The 20,283-nt window shown below is 36.5% G+C and overlaps 2 protein-coding genes across 5 annotated transcripts; one reads left to right on the top strand and one right to left on the bottom strand.

Moving 5' to 3' along the window:
* Positions 1-219: 219 nt before the first annotated feature.
* enok (enoki mushroom) lies at positions 220-15,875 on the top strand. 4 transcript variants are annotated; one of them, XM_066281510.1, is made up of 9 exons: positions 220-560; positions 2,416-2,988; positions 3,363-3,567; positions 4,129-4,360; positions 4,437-4,573; positions 4,622-5,866; positions 7,438-7,746; positions 7,801-8,142; positions 8,382-15,875. In XM_066281510.1, exons 2-9 carry the CDS (start codon positions 2,422-2,424, stop codon positions 13,661-13,663), a joined length of 8,319 nt encoding a protein of 2,772 aa, XP_066137607.1. In that variant the 5' UTR covers positions 220-560; positions 2,416-2,421; the 3' UTR covers positions 13,664-15,875. The 4 variants fall into 4 exon arrangements, with proteins under 4 accessions (XP_066137607.1, XP_066137606.1, XP_066137605.1 ...); XM_066281509.1 differs by having other exon boundaries at positions 4,440-5,866; XM_066281508.1 differs by having other exon boundaries at positions 4,437-5,866.
* A 341-nt stretch (positions 15,876-16,216) lies between these two features.
* Adk2 (Adenosine kinase 2) lies at positions 16,217-19,985 on the bottom strand. The gene is made up of 7 exons (XM_066281531.1): positions 19,552-19,985; positions 18,956-19,134; positions 18,001-18,139; positions 17,457-17,625; positions 17,164-17,334; positions 16,757-16,991; positions 16,217-16,639 (listed from the first exon to the last, which is right to left on the bottom strand). Exons 1-7 carry the CDS (start codon positions 19,569-19,571, stop codon positions 16,494-16,496), a joined length of 1,059 nt encoding a protein of 352 aa, XP_066137628.1. The 5' UTR covers positions 19,572-19,985; the 3' UTR covers positions 16,217-16,493.
* Between the last annotated feature and the right edge of the window lie 298 nt (positions 19,986-20,283).

The following is a 20,283-nucleotide window of genomic DNA, read 5'->3' as shown; positions in this document are numbered from 1 at the left end:
ATATACGCGATAAATTGAAAAATTATGCAATAAAGATAAAAGAAAGCAACAATCACAATCGGCAAACAAAGATAATGCGTACGTAAAGGTTCGTATGACTCCGAGTGCTCCGACCTGACCGATAATTTCGTTTTTTATCTGAACGAGCGCACCAACTTACGTAAGAGCACAGCACGGGAGTTGAAAGATGGATGGCATGCGCGCGCTGCTTATAGGCCATCTTGTCATATACTAATTTAACATTTTAACCTTTTGTTGATGTACTGTAAAAATAATGAATTATTTTAATACGTTATTTAAGAGAAATTATCGAAATTGCACAGTGAGGCTCATTGCCATTTTTCATTGCTAACGTGAATTCGAAATTTTCCTTGAAATTTGCTTGTAAACACAGCGGTTGTCGTTGGTACGGTAGTGGCAGATGCCGCTTGGCAAGCTGGTTTGTTTGCCGAAGTCATCTTGCGTACGGCAGTGAATGTTCTAAATAACCAAATTTTCGGGGTATTAAGACGTTTCTCTTTCAAAGTTGTACAGTGAAACATTGGTGATATCATTCTCAGGTGAGTAATAAGTTAACATTTAGTCTATTTGTCCCCAAAGACGTATAAAACAAGCAGAAACTTTTTGAATAATTTGCTCCAATATGGCTACCGTCGGAATTCGTAATATTCTTCCTCACAAAAATGGACATGCATTTATCCGATATTATGGACTATTCCTCACTCGCAGTGTCATTTTTTCGATAGAAAACGTGATAATGTATAGATTATTGAGTAGTTTTTTTATTCAATTCGTAGTTTTGAGGTAATATTGCTCTTTATTTGCTAAAATGGTTTCGTTTTCCGGCGGTCAACATACGCCTTTACAGTGGCGGACTGAACAGAAATTATTCATTTTCACCTTATTAATCGCCTGTTTGCCTTTGTAGTTACCACTTGAGTACAAATTCTTTTATGATGGTTGCGTCTATTTCCCGAAGATATGATTGTAAATACGTATTTAGGTCCAGTTGAATTTCGAACATCGATTTATAGGTGCGAGGAGATGCGTCATCCGTCGGATAGGCGATGGCCGATTCTTAAATATTTAAATACTTGAATAAAAAGTGAATAAAAGTTTCCTATTCGAGTCACAGTAATCTGTTGATACTTATCTACTTTGTAATTATCTTTCTTTGAACCATTGAGGTATAAATTAGTAGGCAAATAGGGTGTTTTCTAAACACACTAAGCAAATTTAAAGGCATAATGTTTGAGTCAAATTAAGAAAAAATATTGCTATAAACATATGTCGGGAGTCAATACAAGCGTTGAAGTTTAAAAAAAATCAGTTTGATAGTGAATAATTATTTGCTTAAATGCCATTAAACTCCTGGTATCAACTACTAAACCTAAATAAACTGCAATTCTTTGCAATAGCAAGGTATAAATTCAAACTAAAATACAGAATGGTTCTTAAACATATCGCGCAATCCTCAGTGAGTATTCTTGGGATCAAAATAAAAACATTTTTACAAACGTGGCCGGAATCAGTTTATATTCCAGATACAGGGTGTGGATGTCATCAAAACAATTTTACAATAACTTTTCTACATATTTGCAAAAATGTTATGCAGTAAATTTGATTTTTTTATAAAATGTGATTCATTTGAATTAGACACAGGATGATCAAATTTAGACTGGTTTGACAAGAAACTACTATGTGCGCTATAGAGTAAACCTGGTACAGGTTTATTTTGGTTTTGACAATTGTCAATAATCAGGTATCTAAATTTTTAATGTAATAGTTTAACGGTGAATTTTTTAGTATCCAACGCAGAACTAGCTGAAATGAATGTGAAATAAGAAATTAAATTAGAAATTAGAATTTTCCATAGAGCCATTTTACTGACAGCAATTGTTTATTACAGAGAGATAGAGAAGGAAATTGAACATTAATAGCTACAAAATAAAGCAGATAATTGTAGAAATTAAGTAAAAATTTAGATTTGGTATTGAAATGTTAGTCAAACTCGATATATGAATCAAATAGATAAAACAACTTAACCATTTTAGGACTGTAAAATGGCTTTTGGCAAATGCATAAGTGGTTATAAGATAATCATTTAAAAACAAAATTAAAATAAGATTATGTAATAAGGAATAGGCGTTTTTTTTTTGTCTTTTTTTGATCAGATTAATCCAAACGTTTAAATTTCAATTTTTACTTTTATAGTAGATTTCAAAAAACTGTTTCCAAACTTTAGAGAATCATAGGCGTTACCCAAAACATCAAACTTTTGATTATAACCTTTCCAGAAAATCAATCATTTTGCTCCTGAGCAATTTTTCTTTGAACATTTTGTGTTCGCTATCAATATCAATAAAACAGATATAAATCAGTGTTACTCTTCTACAATGTCGTTATTCATTCCAGCATATTATGAACGAACCAGAAGAAGTAGCTCAGGAAGTATGGACGGCATGGATTCTCGATGCCATCCGCAAAATCCGTACTCAAAAACAACGTCCCAGTGTTGAAAGAATTTGCCATGCCATAAGATTACACCATAACTACCACGAAGACGTAATCGCAGAACACTTGGAAGTGGCTGTTAAAGATGGTGCAGTTTTAAAAATATTTAATAAAGGCCAAAGCTCTTATAAAGATCCTGGAGGACTTCAACAAAATCGTACCCTTAAACTCCATAAAGGCATTGATTTGAGCAAAGTTGTGACCAAAGCAGTGAGGGAGTTGGGTGAGAGAGATGGGTCAAGCTTGAAGGCAATTGAGAAGTACATTCATCAATCGCACACTGTAGTTGAAAGTCCAGAAGCTGATCTGAGTACCTTGATAAGATTGGGTGCTAAAAGGGCAGCTGTCAGACAGTTTGTGATTCCTAATGGGAAGAATTATAAATACAATTATAGTCTTCAGAGTTCACAGAGTAGGAGGAAATTGGATGCACAGAAGAAAATTGCAGAAAATGAACCAGATATTACAGTTCGGGTAAGATTTATCCATTATAATTTACATCCGAGGTCTCTTCAATATTAATTTTAAAAAATTCGCTATGTATAGTCAATAGTTCAAAGTCTCAAAAAATACCATTCGTAATTTCGAAGATTTCCGCGGATTTTCATAGAATGCAAGAGCTGCATATAATCTCTAGCATGAAACATTAAAAACTTATACCTACGACAGTGACTTCCCCTGAAAAGATTCTGGACCAATAGCCTATTGGTGCCTTCTAAAAAGAAAATCTGAGGGTATAGGGGTTAATCTCCTCAACATAGTTTATATATAGTCTATATAATTTGCTTATATAGGCTTAACGTTAGGAAATTTATGATTTCATAGTTGAATTTCTATATTTGTTGTAGGCTCCTACTGCTCTTCCGATATGTGCAGAATGCCTCGGCACAGAAGCCAAGAACAAAAAAGGTTTGCCGGAAAAGTTAAGTGCCTGTGCTGAATGTGGATCATTGGTCCACCTCAGCTGTACAACCTCCGGAGCTGAATTGGCTGCCTTGATTGCCAAAGGAGGAAAATGGTTTTGCGAAGACTGTAAAGTTTGCGATGCATGTGGTAAATAAGCACTTATTAGTATATAAAGGCTGGATTTCGGGTCTAATGAAAAAGCCAAAACTTCAAAATTATGCCATTTATGCGTTTATGTAAAATACTTTATCGTGGCTATTCCATTATGACTTTATTTTTGATAATAGGGAAAACTTTAAGTAGAAATGATAAGAGAATGTTCATTCATCGGCACAATCATTTTCGTGCTTGAATTTTTTCCCACTTTATTGCTTAACAAGTTCTCCAAGGCTATACTACCGCATTGGGCAAATCATAGATATCTTAGAAATACGATACAAATATTTGTAAAACTTGCTCAAATAACATTAAAGAAAAATTCTTTCTTGCCAACAAGTTCATTCACCCTCACGATTTGTTTAATGTTAGATAATGGTTTATAAATGAGTTAGCGCGAAAGAAAATATAACTTGGCGGACATGGTTACCGCGCACGAACATTTCAATAGTTTCTGGATCATTCCTTTCCCCTCGTATGCCAGTTTTGCTTGAAATCTCCACCCTTCTTGGGTTTTCCAATCCCAACTTACCTATTTAGTTTCACATTTAGGGAACTCTGGAGTGTCAATGTGTTTACTTTGTTGCTGCAACTGCGATCGTAATTACCACATGGGCTGTATGGACCCTCCGGCTGACAAGAAGCTGAAATGCCCATGGCGTTGTCGCCATTGCCTCACGCATCATGACAATGTCAGCAAAATGCAGAAGAAACAGCCGGGAAGTGCAATAAAGAAAAAAATGGACAAAGTCCGCGAGAAAGTTAAAGACAGAAAGTTGCCTAGGTAAAGAAATTAACCGTAACTTAACTTTTTCAGTTACTGAGATTTCCAAAAAATTTCCAACAATTACTTAATTTAGCAGGTCCAAAGGTGATGCATCTGACACAGCAGAGTCTCCTGTTTCCCCGTCCTGCATCGACCCGCCAACCTCAAACACTCCCGTTAGAAAAGGAAAATCTGCTTCACTGTCGGCTGACGACAAGACGGGCACTCAGGGTACGCAAAATCCCATTAAGTTATCCTCTACCTCAAAATCCTCTTTAGAAATTCACAGCCCCTTAAACGCATCCATGCGTGAAAATACAGAATCCGGAGAAACACTCGCGATAATGTCTAAGGAAAAGCAGAAGTTTTTTAAACATTCTGCGTTTAATTCAGAGAAAATGGGTAGCAGATTTAAAGAGAAGATTTCCTTAAAAGCAAACGAGCAAGAAAAGGATGGTGGAAGAAGGAAGGCGAGAACCGATAAAAGTAGTGTGGATAAGTTGCCGAAGAAAGCTGAAAGTAAAAGTGAAAAAGCGCTGCAAGAGAAGAAGTTCGCAATCAATGGAAAAAAAAGAGAGGACTCAAGTCCTCCATTTAAGCGAAGTCAAAGGCTTAGGGCTACTACCAAGGCGGAAGAAGAAGAAAAACCCATACTGAGACGAAGTGGAAGAACCGAGGCTAGAAAGAAAGAAGAAAAACTTTCATCTGACGATGAAGAATCTTTGAGTGGCGAAGAATCCTCCAGTGAGGAATGCAGTAGTTCATCCTGTGAATCAGACTCTGACTCTGATGAAGAAGATTCAGATTCTTCAATTGAAAATTCCCAATCTGACTCCAACATTCGGATGCAAAGAGTCGTTATACCGCAAAATAATTCTAAAATTAAAACTTTTGGAAGCATAAGCGGAATCGAGCAGGACAAGGATGCACCTTGGGGATTTGCAGCTGCAGCTCAAGGTATGGAAACTAGAAAGACCGCGAAAGACAAAGATGGTAAAAGGGACGGACAAAATTTATTTTCCGAAGCCGTCAGCCTTTTTGAAACCTCCTCAGAAAAGATCGATGCAAAGCACGATGACAGAAAAGCTGCCCAAGGTCTTGGCCAACTGAAAGGTCTTTTCGATGGTTTGTCTCATTTTTTTTCAACGCCATCGCCAAGCAGAGCCAGTAGGACGCAGCCGAATTACAATCCCAACAAAAGAAAACCGAAGGATGAACCATCCAAGAAAGAACCGGAATTAAATAGTGATAAAGACGATCTTAAGGATGAACCTCCAAATGAACCCAAAAAGAGTTCAGATCCCATTCCTCAACCTTTTCTTCCTCCTTCCCCGGCGTTATCACCGAGTGACCTGGTCAAATCGGCAGTGAATTCTCAACGGCTCGAAACCACCGAGCAATTGAAACCCATTAAAGCGGAGGATCAAGTGAAATCTGCGGTTTTGAGCGATAAGTTGTCAGTGACGCCGGCGAAAAAACGGATTCAACAGGTGCCTTCGACACCATCCTTCAACAGTCAGACGGGTAAGGTTGAAGTTTTGTCACAGTTGTGGTGTTTTGGTCGTTTGATGATGAGTCCTCGGCGCCGGATCGCTAGTTATATTATCCGTCTTGGGTTAACAATAAATGATCACTCATTGTATCATGTGGGGCTTGCTTAAATTATTAACTGATAATATGACTATTTCTTTAACCAAAATTGAATATAAACTGTTCGCCAAATGAAACTATTTCGAAAATACAATTTGAAAATGTGAAGCTCTAAAGCTGCTAAATATTATCTTATATTTTATAAAAATTGGTATAGTGAAATACTGGTAATTATTTGCTACATCAGCCCCTCTGGATCATTGGGCGAATCCATGGTATAACTTTGACAGCACAAAGAAAATGACAACGTGTACGCCAACCAAACATTTAGCAGAACATTGGTACTCTATCGACTAACGTATATTTACGCAGGTGGAGATCCATTTTATTTTAAAAATATTGCCTAGCGTAAGATGTACAAACAAGTAGTGACCAAGTGAATGTGCCAAACATGTAAAGAAACTGATACAGAGTAAACAACATAATGTACTGCAGTACAATTAGTAAATAGAAACTGCTTCGTCCAATGATTGAAAGTGTTCCGTCTAAGCGAATACTGTGCGCTCTGACGGCCTAAATGACGTCCAATCTAAAATTTTAACTCATTTATATCGTCCGTTAGTTGGTTCAGATATTGTCGTCGACACAACGTCTTAAATTTGACGATTGTGCAAACTTAAAAGGACACCACCTCTTAATCAAATTTGCAAACTTCTAAGATTTTGTTGCTCAAAAAATCGTAAAAAAGTGAATATTCAGATGGATTTAAAATTATTTTATAAACAAAATAACTTTTGTTATCCAATGTTTTTTAAGTTAAAATAATAACCATGTATTATTGTTTCATCTAGTAGGCTTTCAATAGTAACAATGATTATTTTCACTCACAATGTATCTTACCACTGCTTTGCCAATTGTGTCTAAACTGTATGTACTGTCTGTCTTTACGTACATGGTGTCAAAAATTTCTGGAAACTCTTAAATATTTCTATAAATAATTCTATTTTGTCAGAAGCTAGAAACATATTTGAACATTTTGATAGTACTGATGTTTTATATACAACGTGTCAAATATTCCGATTTTTTCATATTCATAATTTTCAATTTTCACTGTTATAAAATTAAAATCTCTTAAGACCAGTGCTAATACGATAAATACTTCTGTGGTCGAGTATAATATTTTTACGCAGTTTTACGAACTTTTGCCCGTTGCAAAAATTGGCAATTATCAGCATTACAATTGACAATTTTCAGTCTTAAACACGCTGCCATGTGTGTCGAGCTTAATTAAAGTAAATGCAATTTGTCAGACATGTTCAAAATTGACTAGAGAAATAATTAGAAGTAATCATTCTTCTGATTAAAATGTATTATTAAAAGTAAATCTTCACGTGTTTCTAAGTTTTGACAAGGACGAATTATTTAAGAAAATATTCGGGTGTTCCCAGGTCTTTTTGACACCCTGTATATTTTTGCCTTCCATAATGCCTTTTCTTGTATTTCAGACGATGTGAGGCCATTTCAACTTCCTCCAGGCTGTAACCATAAGGATCTGGAGCTATTTAAAGAGGCTCGCGAAAAAGCAAATGCTCACACCGCTGCTCTACTGCAAGAAGCTGAACTGGCCAATCAAAACTCGATGCTTGTATCTCCCTCAAAACTGATGCAAGAACAGCCCAGAAATCCTGGAGCCATCGAGTTCGGTAAATACGAAATACACACATGGTATTCCAGTCCGTTCCCCCAGGAGTATGCTCGGCTTCCTAAACTTTTTCTTTGCGAGTTTTGTTTGAAGTATACTAAAAGTAAAGCAGGTAAATTTGTGTGCCATTGCTAGTAAGAAAATTTTCAGTTTTTGCCTATTTTAGTGCTAAAGAGACATCAAGACAAATGCACATGGAGGCACCCACCTGCAACAGAAATTTATAGATGTGGAGATATTTCAGTATTCGAGGTGGATGGCAATGTAAATAAGATTTATTGTCAGAATTTGTGCCTTTTAGCCAAACTGTTTCTTGACCACAAAACGCTGTACTATGATGTGGAGCCCTTTCTGTTTTACGTATTAACAAAAAATGATAAAAAGGGATGTCATTTAGTTGGGTATTTTTCCAAGGAGAAGCACTGCATTCAGAAGTATAACGTTAGTTGTATTATGACTATGCCGCACTACCAACGTCAGGGATTTGGCAGATTTTTAATAGATTTCAGTAAGTGCTTTGATTAAGTATTTATTACTGAAATAAATAGCTAATTTATAAAATAAATGAGATATTTTTTAATGAAAAACAGTATTAGATTTTGTAAAATATTTAAGTTATCCACACCTATAAAAAAGTTGGTTGATTTTTTGCATCTTCAATGTTAAGTAATACCAAAAGTGTTTCCACATGTTTAAATTTTGAGATTTTTGCAAGAATTAATATCATTGTTTTCTTTTGATTGGCAGGTTATCTTTTATCTAAAGAGGAAGGCCAACCAGGAACGCCAGAAAAACCCCTCTCCGACTTGGGAAAAGTTTCTTATTATTCCTATTGGAAATCTGTGGTATTAGAATACTTAGTGACTCATAGGAATGAGCAGATAGATTTAACGCTTATTAGTAAGGAAACCGGCATGTATTGCCAAGACGTAGCTTTAGCGTTACAGTTGTTAGGTTTTATAAAATATGTATCAACCGATGAAGGGCGAACGAAAGTCATAGCCTCAGTGGATTGGGAGAAGGTAGATAATCATGCGGAAAGAGTTGCCAAATCCAAAACGCGAATACCAATAGATGTTGAATGCCTTAGGTGGAAGCCGCTACTGTCCAACGCTGCAAGTCAATTTAGGGAAGACAAATCGGACGAGGATAGTGGCAGAACTGGTACAGAAACATCTGCCAATATTATCATAGCTCCAGAAACAATTATAATTGAAAACACTCTGGGAGTTAAGCTTAAGAGGGGCAAAAAAAGAAAGGTAAGCGTTTCTAAGATCTTAAAAACGCCCAAACCCGAAAGTCAAAAACGAAATAATGTTGCAATTGAGGCTGCACCTGAAGTTGCCTCAGCATCTGAAGAGTTTGAGGTGACTTCATCAGGAAGAAAAAGAACTAGACCAATGAAGTTTAATGAAACCACTTATGCTGATAGGAAGCCGATTAAAACCCAAGTAACAGGGGATAATAAACGAAAGAAGACTGAGCCTGACATCGATAAGGACGTTGTTAAGAAAGCTAAAATTGAAGAGAAATCAGATGTTAGTAGTGATCACGTCAAAACAGCTTCAAAAAGTGATGAAGAGTGTGCTATCAAAAGTAGTGTTGAAGAGCCTGTTAAAGAGGGTGAAAATCCAGATAAATCTGATATTATTAGTACCCCAGCTTCCTCCACTAGGCTGAAGAGAAGCACTCCTCAGAGTAAAGAAAAAGTTGTTGGGGAAAGATGGTCACAGCGTCGGGCCAAAAGGCAGAAAGAGCTGAATGGACTTCAAAAAGTAGAAGAGCATTCACAGCAAGAGAGTGAAAATGTTGACGACCAGCCAAATGTATTACTGCCCGAACCAAACAAATCAAAGCAACAAAGTTTGAACGAAAATATTAAAACGGATACTGGTCAACAACCTTCGGAGGAACTTGAAGTCGAAGCAGGTACAAAACTGGTAGGAACTCCGCAACTGAAGAAAAAGAGGCCGGTAAAGAAACGTCGAGCTTGGAACAAAAGTCGGAGACTTCCAATCGGTGATTTGCCATCAGCGCAACCCACATTGCCGCAGCTTATCAAAGCGAAACAGTTACACAGAAGCGGCAAAGGAAGCGAAAGTGACTCTGTGGTGTCTGAGAGATCTGAGGACGACCAGTTTGGTACCGGTATAAATAGCAACCAAGTGGGTACCGCTGTAAGTCCTGTTGATAAACTCAGTGATAAAATAAAATTGAAGAAACCTTCAAGGATATCTACTGAGGAAGATTCGAGTGCTGAAGCTGACGATGAAATGGAAAATGATGAGCTTCCTATACATAAAGATTCGACGCCGATGAAGTACAAATACTCGAAAATGACACCTACTCGCGACGAACATTTACGAACACCTCCCAAAAATAAAACCTCCCCTTTGTTGAAATCTGGAGAGGGAGATAGAAAAGCTCTTTATTCTTCCACCACTTCGGAATCGGAAACTGAAATTGATGGGCAGAAAATTAAGACAATCTCCAGCAAGAAAATGTTGGAATTGTCAAAGAATAGTAGTTTTGATTTTAGTGAAGGGGTGAAAGAAGAAGATCAAGCACAAAAATCGACACAAGAGTCAAATGAAGTTAAACAAGGTGAAGATCAGTTAAAATGTACTAGTAAAACTTCATCCCCTGTGGCGGTTGAATCCAGTAGAATGTCTGTTGATATGGAAATCGAGAGGCTTGAAGATTCGCAGGTTATCATTGAACAAAAAAATCAGATAATACAAAAAACGCAGCAACCAGAAGTTAATGAGACATCTGCGCCTTCAAAGTCGGCATCTGAACAGAAAGTACAAACTCCTGAGTTAAAGTCTCAAGTACCTGAAGATATAGGAATCAGTAATAAGCAGGCGAGCCCTAGTGCTACAAACCCTCAAGTACCAGAAGTACAAGAAACCGTGCCTACCTCTTCGACTAGTTCAATCGTTGTTCCTGCAGAGCTACTGAGAGTTGAGTCTCCTAAAACTATCCCTAGTGTTGTCACCAAAGGAGAACAGGTCGCTTCGCCGGCTTTAAGTCAAGCAGGGCCAGAACAAGCTACTACAGATATTTGCAAGCCTCCTATTAGTTCTGTTCCGCTAAACATTGAGCATGTTGATTTAAAACTTCAAATACCAATTGAACAATCGTACATTCCTCAAACTGCTTTTCCAAATGCACCAATTAATAACCCAGTAATTAAAGCGTCTTCTCCTAAAATGCCAACACCGTCTCATGAACTGCATGTTTCCCAAACCTCAAATCCACCACAGACTTCAATAGTTCCTCAGCCTCTTATATTTGACAAGCCCACGTTAGCTGCTGCGACCAATGAATCAGAACTCCGGAAATCTTGTATATCGGACTCTCAACCTGCGGAATTAATGAATCTTAAACCAGTCGAATTGCTTCCCTCCAAAGAAATCGCAAAGCCAATGAAGGCACCGCAACCGCAGCAAAAGTTGAGCCCGGAAAAGCCATCCAAGGACCTTGGTCAACTACAACCACCTTCCAAAGAAGTTTGCATTCCTCCCCAACTGCAGCCACCTCCCAAAGAGCTTTGTATTCCTTCTCAACCTCAACCAATATCAGAGGTTAAATCTGTAATTGAGAAAACGCCTCTAAAAGACGTTAAAACACCAAGCCATGATTCTAAATATACAGAGGCGAGAGAAAAGCACAAAGAAGAACATAAAGTGGCTTCTAAACAAGAGCTCAGAGTGGAGCGAAACAAACCAGAGAAATATGAGGATAAAAGGTTCCAGCAGAAGATATTTGAGGACAAATTATCTTTTGAACAAAACGAGGCTTTGTTGGCAGCGAGCATGGCCAGCCAAGGGTATCATATGAACATGAACATGACTCCACAATATCCATGGCAATGGGAGCGTCTCTGGAATAACAAATACTACGACCCAACTAAAAGGGATTACCCCAGTTATCCCATGCCTCCTTTGCAATTTCCCTTGGATATGATTCCTACAGCGAAACAACCGCCCAGTGCCGAAAAAGAGAAACCTTCAAGCAAAAGCCACAGATACGATTCCCCAAAGTATAGTCAGCCTCTTAATTCTAGCAGCAGTAGGGCTTCTAGCAGTGCAAGCAAAAACGAACATAAGGATAAGAACCAATCTCCTAGAAAAGAGGAAAGGATGAAGTTAAAGTTGGATCAGGAGGCTAGTAGGACGGCTGCTGAACAATATAAGGTCAATTGTTCAGTACCCAACACCATTCCAAATATTGAACCAAAGCATCCGTGTGAACCCTCCATGCAATTGAGTCATTCTGGAAAAATCATCAACAAGCAGAAGGAGGAGCCGCAAAAGCTTGACAATCGAGATATAATGCACCAACACACAGTGTTGAAACAACCACCCCAAACAGCTCCCGAAATGCCACCTTCAATGGGAGTATACACGCCCGATTCTACAACGAATTCAGTGCACAGCTTGCCATTTGCTTCTTGTGAGTTGGATGTGTCTCATATGGGCTTAGAATCCCCTGCCTCAATATCCAGCGATATGGCTTCGCAGAACTCTGTAGAAGTGGTGAGACCCTCATCAACGGTATCTTCCCACTCCGGCCATGGAAACGCTGTGCAAGTGCCTCAAACCAACTACGATTGTATGCAGCAGCATACTTTACAAGCCCAAGGAGTAACTATTCCTGCATCAAGCCCGGGGTTGAATAATACCATGCAAATTCAACAGCAATCGCCGCAACATCCAAACTCGGGAAGCTCGGGTAAAAGGCAAATGCAACAGCAAAGAAGTCGAGCAAATACTCCATCGAGTAAGCAACATAACATGAGGGCGACTCCCCCAAATTCAGTTCAACCGCAAAGTTCTGCTGCCTCCTCTGCGAGGCATAGGACAACTCCTCCTGGGGGACTTCAGCATCAACATGCTATGCAAATGAGTCCCTCAGGGGGCAATGCTCAGCATCCCGTCATGCAGCATCAACACCAGCAGCAACTTCAGCAACATTTACATCAACAGGTGGCAGCAGCGCATCAAGGCTACCCACAGCATCTTGCATCAACTGCCATGCATCACCAACATTCTCACCATGGTCATCATTCGGTAATTAGTCAAGCAAATTATATTCCCGTTGCGACCACTCAAGGCTTTTCGGCGCAGGGATCTAGTACTTATGTGAACGTCCCTATGACTAGTGTTATACAACACAGAATGGCGCAACAAGGTGGAATTAGCCCGTTAGGAACTTTGACTTCGGGGCATCAGAACTTAGCTGCCTCACCTAACTGCGCAGTAACTACTGGGGCTAGTTTTTATATTCAAGCTAATCCCCATACGCACGCGCATAGTTCACGAGCCACAGTACCAACTCCGTCACCCAATTCCTTGCAAGGGAATGCAGCTCAGCCCAATTCCGGGAATGCCAGTTGCAGTTTGGCAAAGCTGCAACAGATGGTGCATGACAATACCGGACAGACGGCGGCTTGCAACACCATGACTCCGCCCCCCACTTCTATGACCCCTCCCTCTCATCACCCGCATACAATGACACCACCACCCAGCCATCAGGCGATGATCCAGAATCAATCTGTTCGAAACTTAACTCCTCCTTCTGCTATACCTTCAAATCTACAGCAACAGGTTTTGGGATATCATAAATATTACCAAACCAATATGAACGTGAACCAATTAAGTGGTTCGGTTACTCCACCTATTGGTCAGAATATCGGACGCTCTCCCCGTAATTCTACTTCAAATGTGGCTGCTATGCAGCATATGCAAACAGGCTCGAGTCGTGGGAGCGCTAACGTTTCGTTGAATCCTTACGTTATGAATAATTCTTTGAATGGTTACCGGATAGCCCCTCAACAAGCTCCCAGCGCTGTAACAGGATACATCACTAATACACCTGCTGGATTTATGAATAATCAATTGCCAACGATGCAAATGATGAACATGGCGGCTCAAACGCAATACCAAGATCCGGCAGCGTTGCAACGGGCGCAGCAAAGTACCATGTATACTTACAATTATATTAATGGTATTATGAGGCGTTAAACACGGCATGCGGAGTATATTGCACGGGCCTAACATATTGATGCAATAGCTCTCCCATATTGTATATACTTATGCATTCCCAGTAAACTTCAGGTGATGTGAAAGGAAGATGTAAGAAAGTACATGGAAATCTCAATTTAAAAATCAGAATAGTATGAAACCAGAAACATCGCATTTTCGTGAGTGCTCAAATTAGTTTATGTTTGGGTTTACTTTTCGTTAAGTTCAAAAGATGTTCACGTTAAGGTAGCTTCTGGATGAAAGAGTTAAGTACAATGGAACTCTGCAGTCATATGGGGTAAAAAATATTGATGTATTCTATTACTGCTCTAATTACTTTTATTGGGTTGTCCATAGTCATTGCCTATTTTACAAGGCAATATTTTTCACTAAAAATTATAACTTTATTAAATTATGGATTGCTCATTTTATTGTTCTGAGGCAATTTCATGACGTCGCGCTCATAAACATTAGTTTCTTTTTTGGCAAAAACTGACCTTAGGATGTTTTTACATCTTCATCAGTAAAGTGTAGTTTTTTTTTTCTATCAAGGTCATTTTGTAACAATCGAAACAAGTGATAATCTAATAGTGCTAGATCTGGGGAACTGGGTGGATGTTTCAAAACATTCCATCCAAGTTGTAGTAATTTTTGGAGGATAGTCAAACTTGTAAGTGGTTTAGCGTTATTTTGATGAAACACAATACTTTTACGAGTTACCTATCTTAGGAGTTTTTTGTTGACCTCGTTCTTCATTTTAGCCAGTTGACGACAGTATATACTCGATGAAATTGTTCGGTTCCTTGGAAATAAACCATATCTTTGTAAACGCACCAGACGGATAGCATAACTTTTCTTTTATGAACATCCGCTTTAGAGTGTTTTGGGCTGGCTCATTACGCTTAGTCCAAGATTTTTTACGTACGATATTATTATAGACGACCCATTTTTCGTTACCTGTTAGCATAAGTTTTGACAACGGGTCATCTGCTCATTTAAGAAGTGAGCCACAGATTCGCAGATCCAAATAAAATTAGCAACAATTTAAAACAATTGAACTTACTCAATCAAAATTACCCAATGACTATAGACAAACCAATAATTGACTTTGTTAAATTTACTGGTGCAATACTGTTTACACGCATTTTGTTATTTTTAGTTACGGTATGGACATATCTTGATGAATTTTGAAACACTTCTTATTTGCCATACAATGCCATAAATTATTGAACTAAGCGGTTTTCTTTTAATTATATTTAATAATTGGGTCACCATAGTCGCTACTGGTGTTCAGTCATGAGTGCTGCTAACTCTCAATAACAAAGTTTTATTCACATTATTCCAATATTTCCCATACTAATTCAATATTGAAATTCTTTTTGGACTTACATGTTGTTTAGATTTTTTGAATTCCGCATGATTCAATAGTATGTGTGTAGATAGAAACGGGTAAAACCGTTTCCCCTGTATTCTCCGAGTACTATTCGTCCACTCTGTAAAGCCTTATATATAATATCTTCGAATTAGAATTATCAGTTATTTTTATGCTTTTGGTTGTTATCATTATTTAAATTACTTTAATTGCAATTAAGTGTTGATCGAAACATTTGCCAATTAAGCCACACACTTGGGTTTTGTTCAGATTAGAGCCTAATGAAGGTAATATGAATGGCCCTAAATGGCTGTGCCGGGATGAACTTATCGTTCACTTAAGTCACTAATTAAGTTTACAAAACTTCTCCAAGGCCCTGAAAATTATTTAAGTCAGCGTCCTGTAAATATATAAATAATCTTCAAGATAAAGCCTTCAATAAATCGAATTTATTTGAAAAGCTTTATAATGGTAGGTAATTGAAGATTGAATAAAACGTTTGGTTTGTTGGAAATTTGTTTATTTAATACTTTCAATTGGTCTGTTGTTGTAAGCCCTTTTTTTATGTTCATTGTATATACTTATTTATAAATGTATAAAAAGTTTTCAGTTATCGACCAGAAACGCTTAACCAAAAATGTTGTAAAGTAGTTTCTGTAATGCATTACTAGACGGTAAAATCCGTATAGGATATGAGTCAAAGTGGTTGTCACAGATATTAATTTTGGTATATTGCACTGTGATTAATCGATTATATGTATATTATTCTTATCTTGGAAACTTAGTATGTGTTGTATTTTTTATTGATGTAGATCTAATAAAGTTATGTTGATTTTTAAACGTTTTGATGTCATTTAATTAATGAATACGTAGTTTCCTGTAGAAAAGGGAAGCATAAATAACTCCACTTTCTTTAAAAAAACAGAAGTTGTTGATACATATCATGCAGTGCTTGCAGGATACTAATAGCTTTACAGGTGCAATACAAACTAATTAACTCTTAAAATTCTTTCCCATTTTGACATTTAAGAGATCAGCGTACTGTGACTCTCCTTTGAGTATGAAAATGAAACACAATGCCATGTATATGGAACGGCCAGTAAGATCTCCATATTTCGTTTTCTTTCTTTGGTGTTACTAAATTACGATTATCTTAGTGGGTGATTAAATGAATCAATGTATACTATTAAAATAACTATTCGTCTATTTGTAAAACAATTGAAAAAAATTCACCGCACCACTGGGTCATAAGTACACTTTTAATAATCAATTATAAACAATTTTATCCACTCTATACCCCTTATCAATACACCTACACAAAATTAAAGTAAATTTGCCAGTTTTAAAGATGTCAGTTGCTTAATTATTAATTTCGGAAGAACTGCGATTGAACTTTAAGATTTTTTTTCCTGTACGTATTTATTAACAATACGCACTAGAAACGGATAATAGTACCTACTAATGTAAATCTTCCGAAGGATCGAACGTTGCTCTGCCTTCGAAAGTACAGCCACTCCGTTGGACGATTTGTTGGGCGGCCCAAATTCCGCACTTTATTGCCACTTCCAAGCTTCTTCCTTGGATGTATTGGGATAGAAAACCGCCTGTATCAAAAAAGAGATTTATGCGGACGCCACAGTTATTATTGAAATGCTTTTTTTACTTGATTTTATACTATATATCACATAAAGATATAGTTTAATGCTTAGCAAACCGCTTACCGGCAAATGCATCACCAGCTCCATTGGTATCTACTACCAAATCGTTCGATAAGGCTTTAACGGAAAATTCCCTAATTTTTCCATCATGTGCTAATATAACCGGATGAATACCTTGTGTCAACACTACAACTCTAGCTCTTTTTTCATTTTGTTTTGGCAAGTTACAGATCTTAGTCGCTATTTCCTTCATGTCTTTGGTCCCGAATTCCTGCTCTTGGGCAAATGTTTCTGCTTCCTAATAAATGGATTTTTTTTGCCGTGAGAAGAATACTAATTATTATATTACTAGAGTAATATTTTTGACAAATTGATGACGGAGAAAAACGCGTTTCTGAAGAAAAATTGTTAGGAAGTTCAACGAAAATTATAATATATGTAAATTATTAAAGAAGATTCAGTTCGTATACCTGTTCATTTCCAAAAAGTACGTCGACATACGGCAAAACTTGCATTAAGGGTTCCTTAAAGAGTTGTGAAATAAAGGCAGCGCTAAGATTCATTATTAAGGGACGGTCTCGTGACAGTGCCACGTTTGCTATTTCCATGATTGTTGGGGGACTGACGGTCAAAAAGAAGCCCTATGAATAATAACTGTTGAAAACCCGGCAGCAGTAATCGTAATGGTAAGGAAAATAAATGTAAGAGATTTTCAAAAAGTATGAAAGAAAAGTTTTTATATAGTTGACAAATGGTTACTTACGGAAATGTAATAAAATTGGGCGGAATTCACCAGTTTTTTATTATCAGGATTCCTCACGTGATCTATTGTGAAACAGTTGGCTGCTCCTAAGTTCGCGCACAATGATCGGTGATGATCGGTAACTAGCACAGCACATGTTCCTGTAGGCTCTTTTTCGTTATATTGATACCTGAATGATTAAAAGAGAGATCTAATATTTATGTCAATTTATAGAGATTAATTTTTTGTTTACAATCCTAAATCCTCAAGTAAAATATGTAGTTTATGCAAATGTTACCCAACACCCTTACCTAATATTTTTACACACAATTTGAATCTTCATAGCATGTACTTATCTGTAATTATTGATATAAGAGTTGAACAAATATGTAAATACTTATACATGATAAGTTAAAATTTCAAAACATCAAATCAAACATTATTATAATCCAAATTATAGATAAATCTTATGGTCAAGTTATATAGCTTCTAGGCAAATTATTAAATCTCTAAACAGTAATGAAACATTTTTCACCTTGGTATCTAATGAATTGTATGATCTTACCTTGCATTCACACCTTCAGTCACAGCCTTCTCATGTAATATTTTGGAAAAATTATCTTCTCCAACACAGCCGAAAAATGTAGTTACTTTTGCTTTCTCAAGTAACCATTGACACACTCTCAAAGCGTTTTGTACACTACCTAAAATGAGTTTTTTTAGGAACATGCTAAATTTTAAAAAAATGAGTCTGATAGTGATATATGTAACATAAATTTTACTTAAGGTAAACTAGGTAATGTTAGTCAAAGAAGTAAAATGGAATTGGAATCATAGAAATCATTGGAAACTACGGCGTAAATTCAATAAATTAAATAAATATTTGTCCAATAAGTATCCATCAGGCTCAATGGGCATCTAGAGAAAAAATGACAACAGTGCTTTCTCCATTCTATACATTCAGTTCTATGATCTAATTGTTGTCCTAGAACAGTCCTTTCTTGTGAATTTATTATCTCTGAAGAAAATACAAAAGAATAAGTGAAAAAATATGAATTTAAAATTATTCCTGAGAGGTAGCAGGAACAATAATAAGTTTGTTAAAAGGCTGACTGAGTCAATAGTAAATTTATGCAATATATAATTTAAATAATACTAATAAATTATACACCCAGACTATGAACAATGTCAAGTTTAAATGTAAGACCCAAGGGTTATGAGTATTCCTAGGCACAGCATACATATGATTTTCTCAACTACTTGAATTAACTAGATTGTATAAAATTACAATAAACTTCCCAAAACTAAACATAATTTAAATCCTAAACATAGAAACAATTACATCAATATCTTTCAATTAATCTTCTCCCAATAAAAAAAAACTAAAAAACTTTATTTTCAATATTTAGGATTATTTATATTATATGACGCTTTGACTGATGTAACATATTAATTTACTTTTCGTGACGTCTGTTTGCTAATATGTGTTGTATGTGTAGAATATTTCTTAATATACAAACCTCCAGCTATATACTCAGTTTTGTAATTATCCACGAGTTCCGTATAAAGACCACTGTGTTTTTCCGAATCAGCTAAAATAGCATCATTTTGCTTTAATCCATACTTGGCCAGGAAACTTTTTTCTACATTTGCAGAAATATCCAGAAGAGGATTTCCAATTCCAAGTAATGTGTTTTCTCTAGAATAGAATGTCAATGTTTGAGATAGATTTAACCTAAATACTGTAACCATAGGCTAGGTGGATGGAGCGATTTTATGTAATATAGTCAAAGAGCAGGTCTATCTGATATGATTTCATTTAAGAAACTTGGTAAATTGCTTTTGAGATTTTGATTTTCAAATTTGGCATTAAAATTTGTTAGGTATGTTTTTTTTTCAGTTGTTTGTAGGTACCAATGAAATTAAAAGAACTGTTTGTGATAATACCATTAAAAATGGGTGAGTGTCATTCAAGTTAAAATAGTAGGTATATGTTGCTTAGAATAAAACGTCTTTGTTGTGTATTTGTTGGCTTTAGTTCCATATGGAAATTCAATATTTAGGGTCAGCATAAACAACCTACTGATACTATTTTTAATTAAGTTACTATACTCACTTTAGAGATTTGGTTTCCATATTGATAATAAATTGAGCAATTTAGTCACTGATTTTACCTTCCTATCCCTGTCACATAAGCATAGGACACAACATAAGCCTAAACACCACACTGAACACTGGCTTACTGTGGAATGCGCAATAGAAATTACCAGTAATTGATAAGTACAGATTATTTCTTTAAATATCAGGAATAATCAAGAGAAAATTAAATTTTGAAACCTTCAACAATTTATCAGTTATGTAGACTATAAGTAACTAATAAATATTGCGTAACGATAATATTGTTTGATCGGATTAATGGGTTCGCTATCAAAATAACATATTTTATTATTTGATATAGAAAATAAGCCGAACAAATCAAATACAGATTTACATCCTTGTGCAGCTCTACCACATCTCTTACGAATGTTGATTTTTGATTTGATGTTTAAGGTTATGACGAAAATTATGCAATAATTAGGCCCATTCAGTCGCAACGAACGCACAGGCATTCAAACATTTATGAATGCACCCTCGTTATAGGCATTTGCGAACCGTTCTAAGAGTAGGCGGAACGCCAATTGCGAACCACAGAACAACAGCAACATGCGTGTGGCATAGAGTGAACTCTGAATATGAATTGGCATTGATACGAAAGTTCTGAAGTATTTGTGGTACAGTAAATTGCCCAGAAACTAATTCTTATTGCATTCAAGATTGTCCTAAAAAATTTAAATAACTACAAAACAAA

The sequence above is a fragment of the Euwallacea fornicatus genome, chromosome 4 (genome assembly GCF_040115645.1).
Source record: "Euwallacea fornicatus isolate EFF26 chromosome 4, ASM4011564v1, whole genome shotgun sequence".
Taxonomy (NCBI): Eukaryota; Metazoa; Arthropoda; class Insecta; order Coleoptera; family Curculionidae; genus Euwallacea; species Euwallacea fornicatus.
Note: the sequence above shows the minus strand (reverse complement) of the source record. Positions and strands in the feature narration are given on the sequence as shown.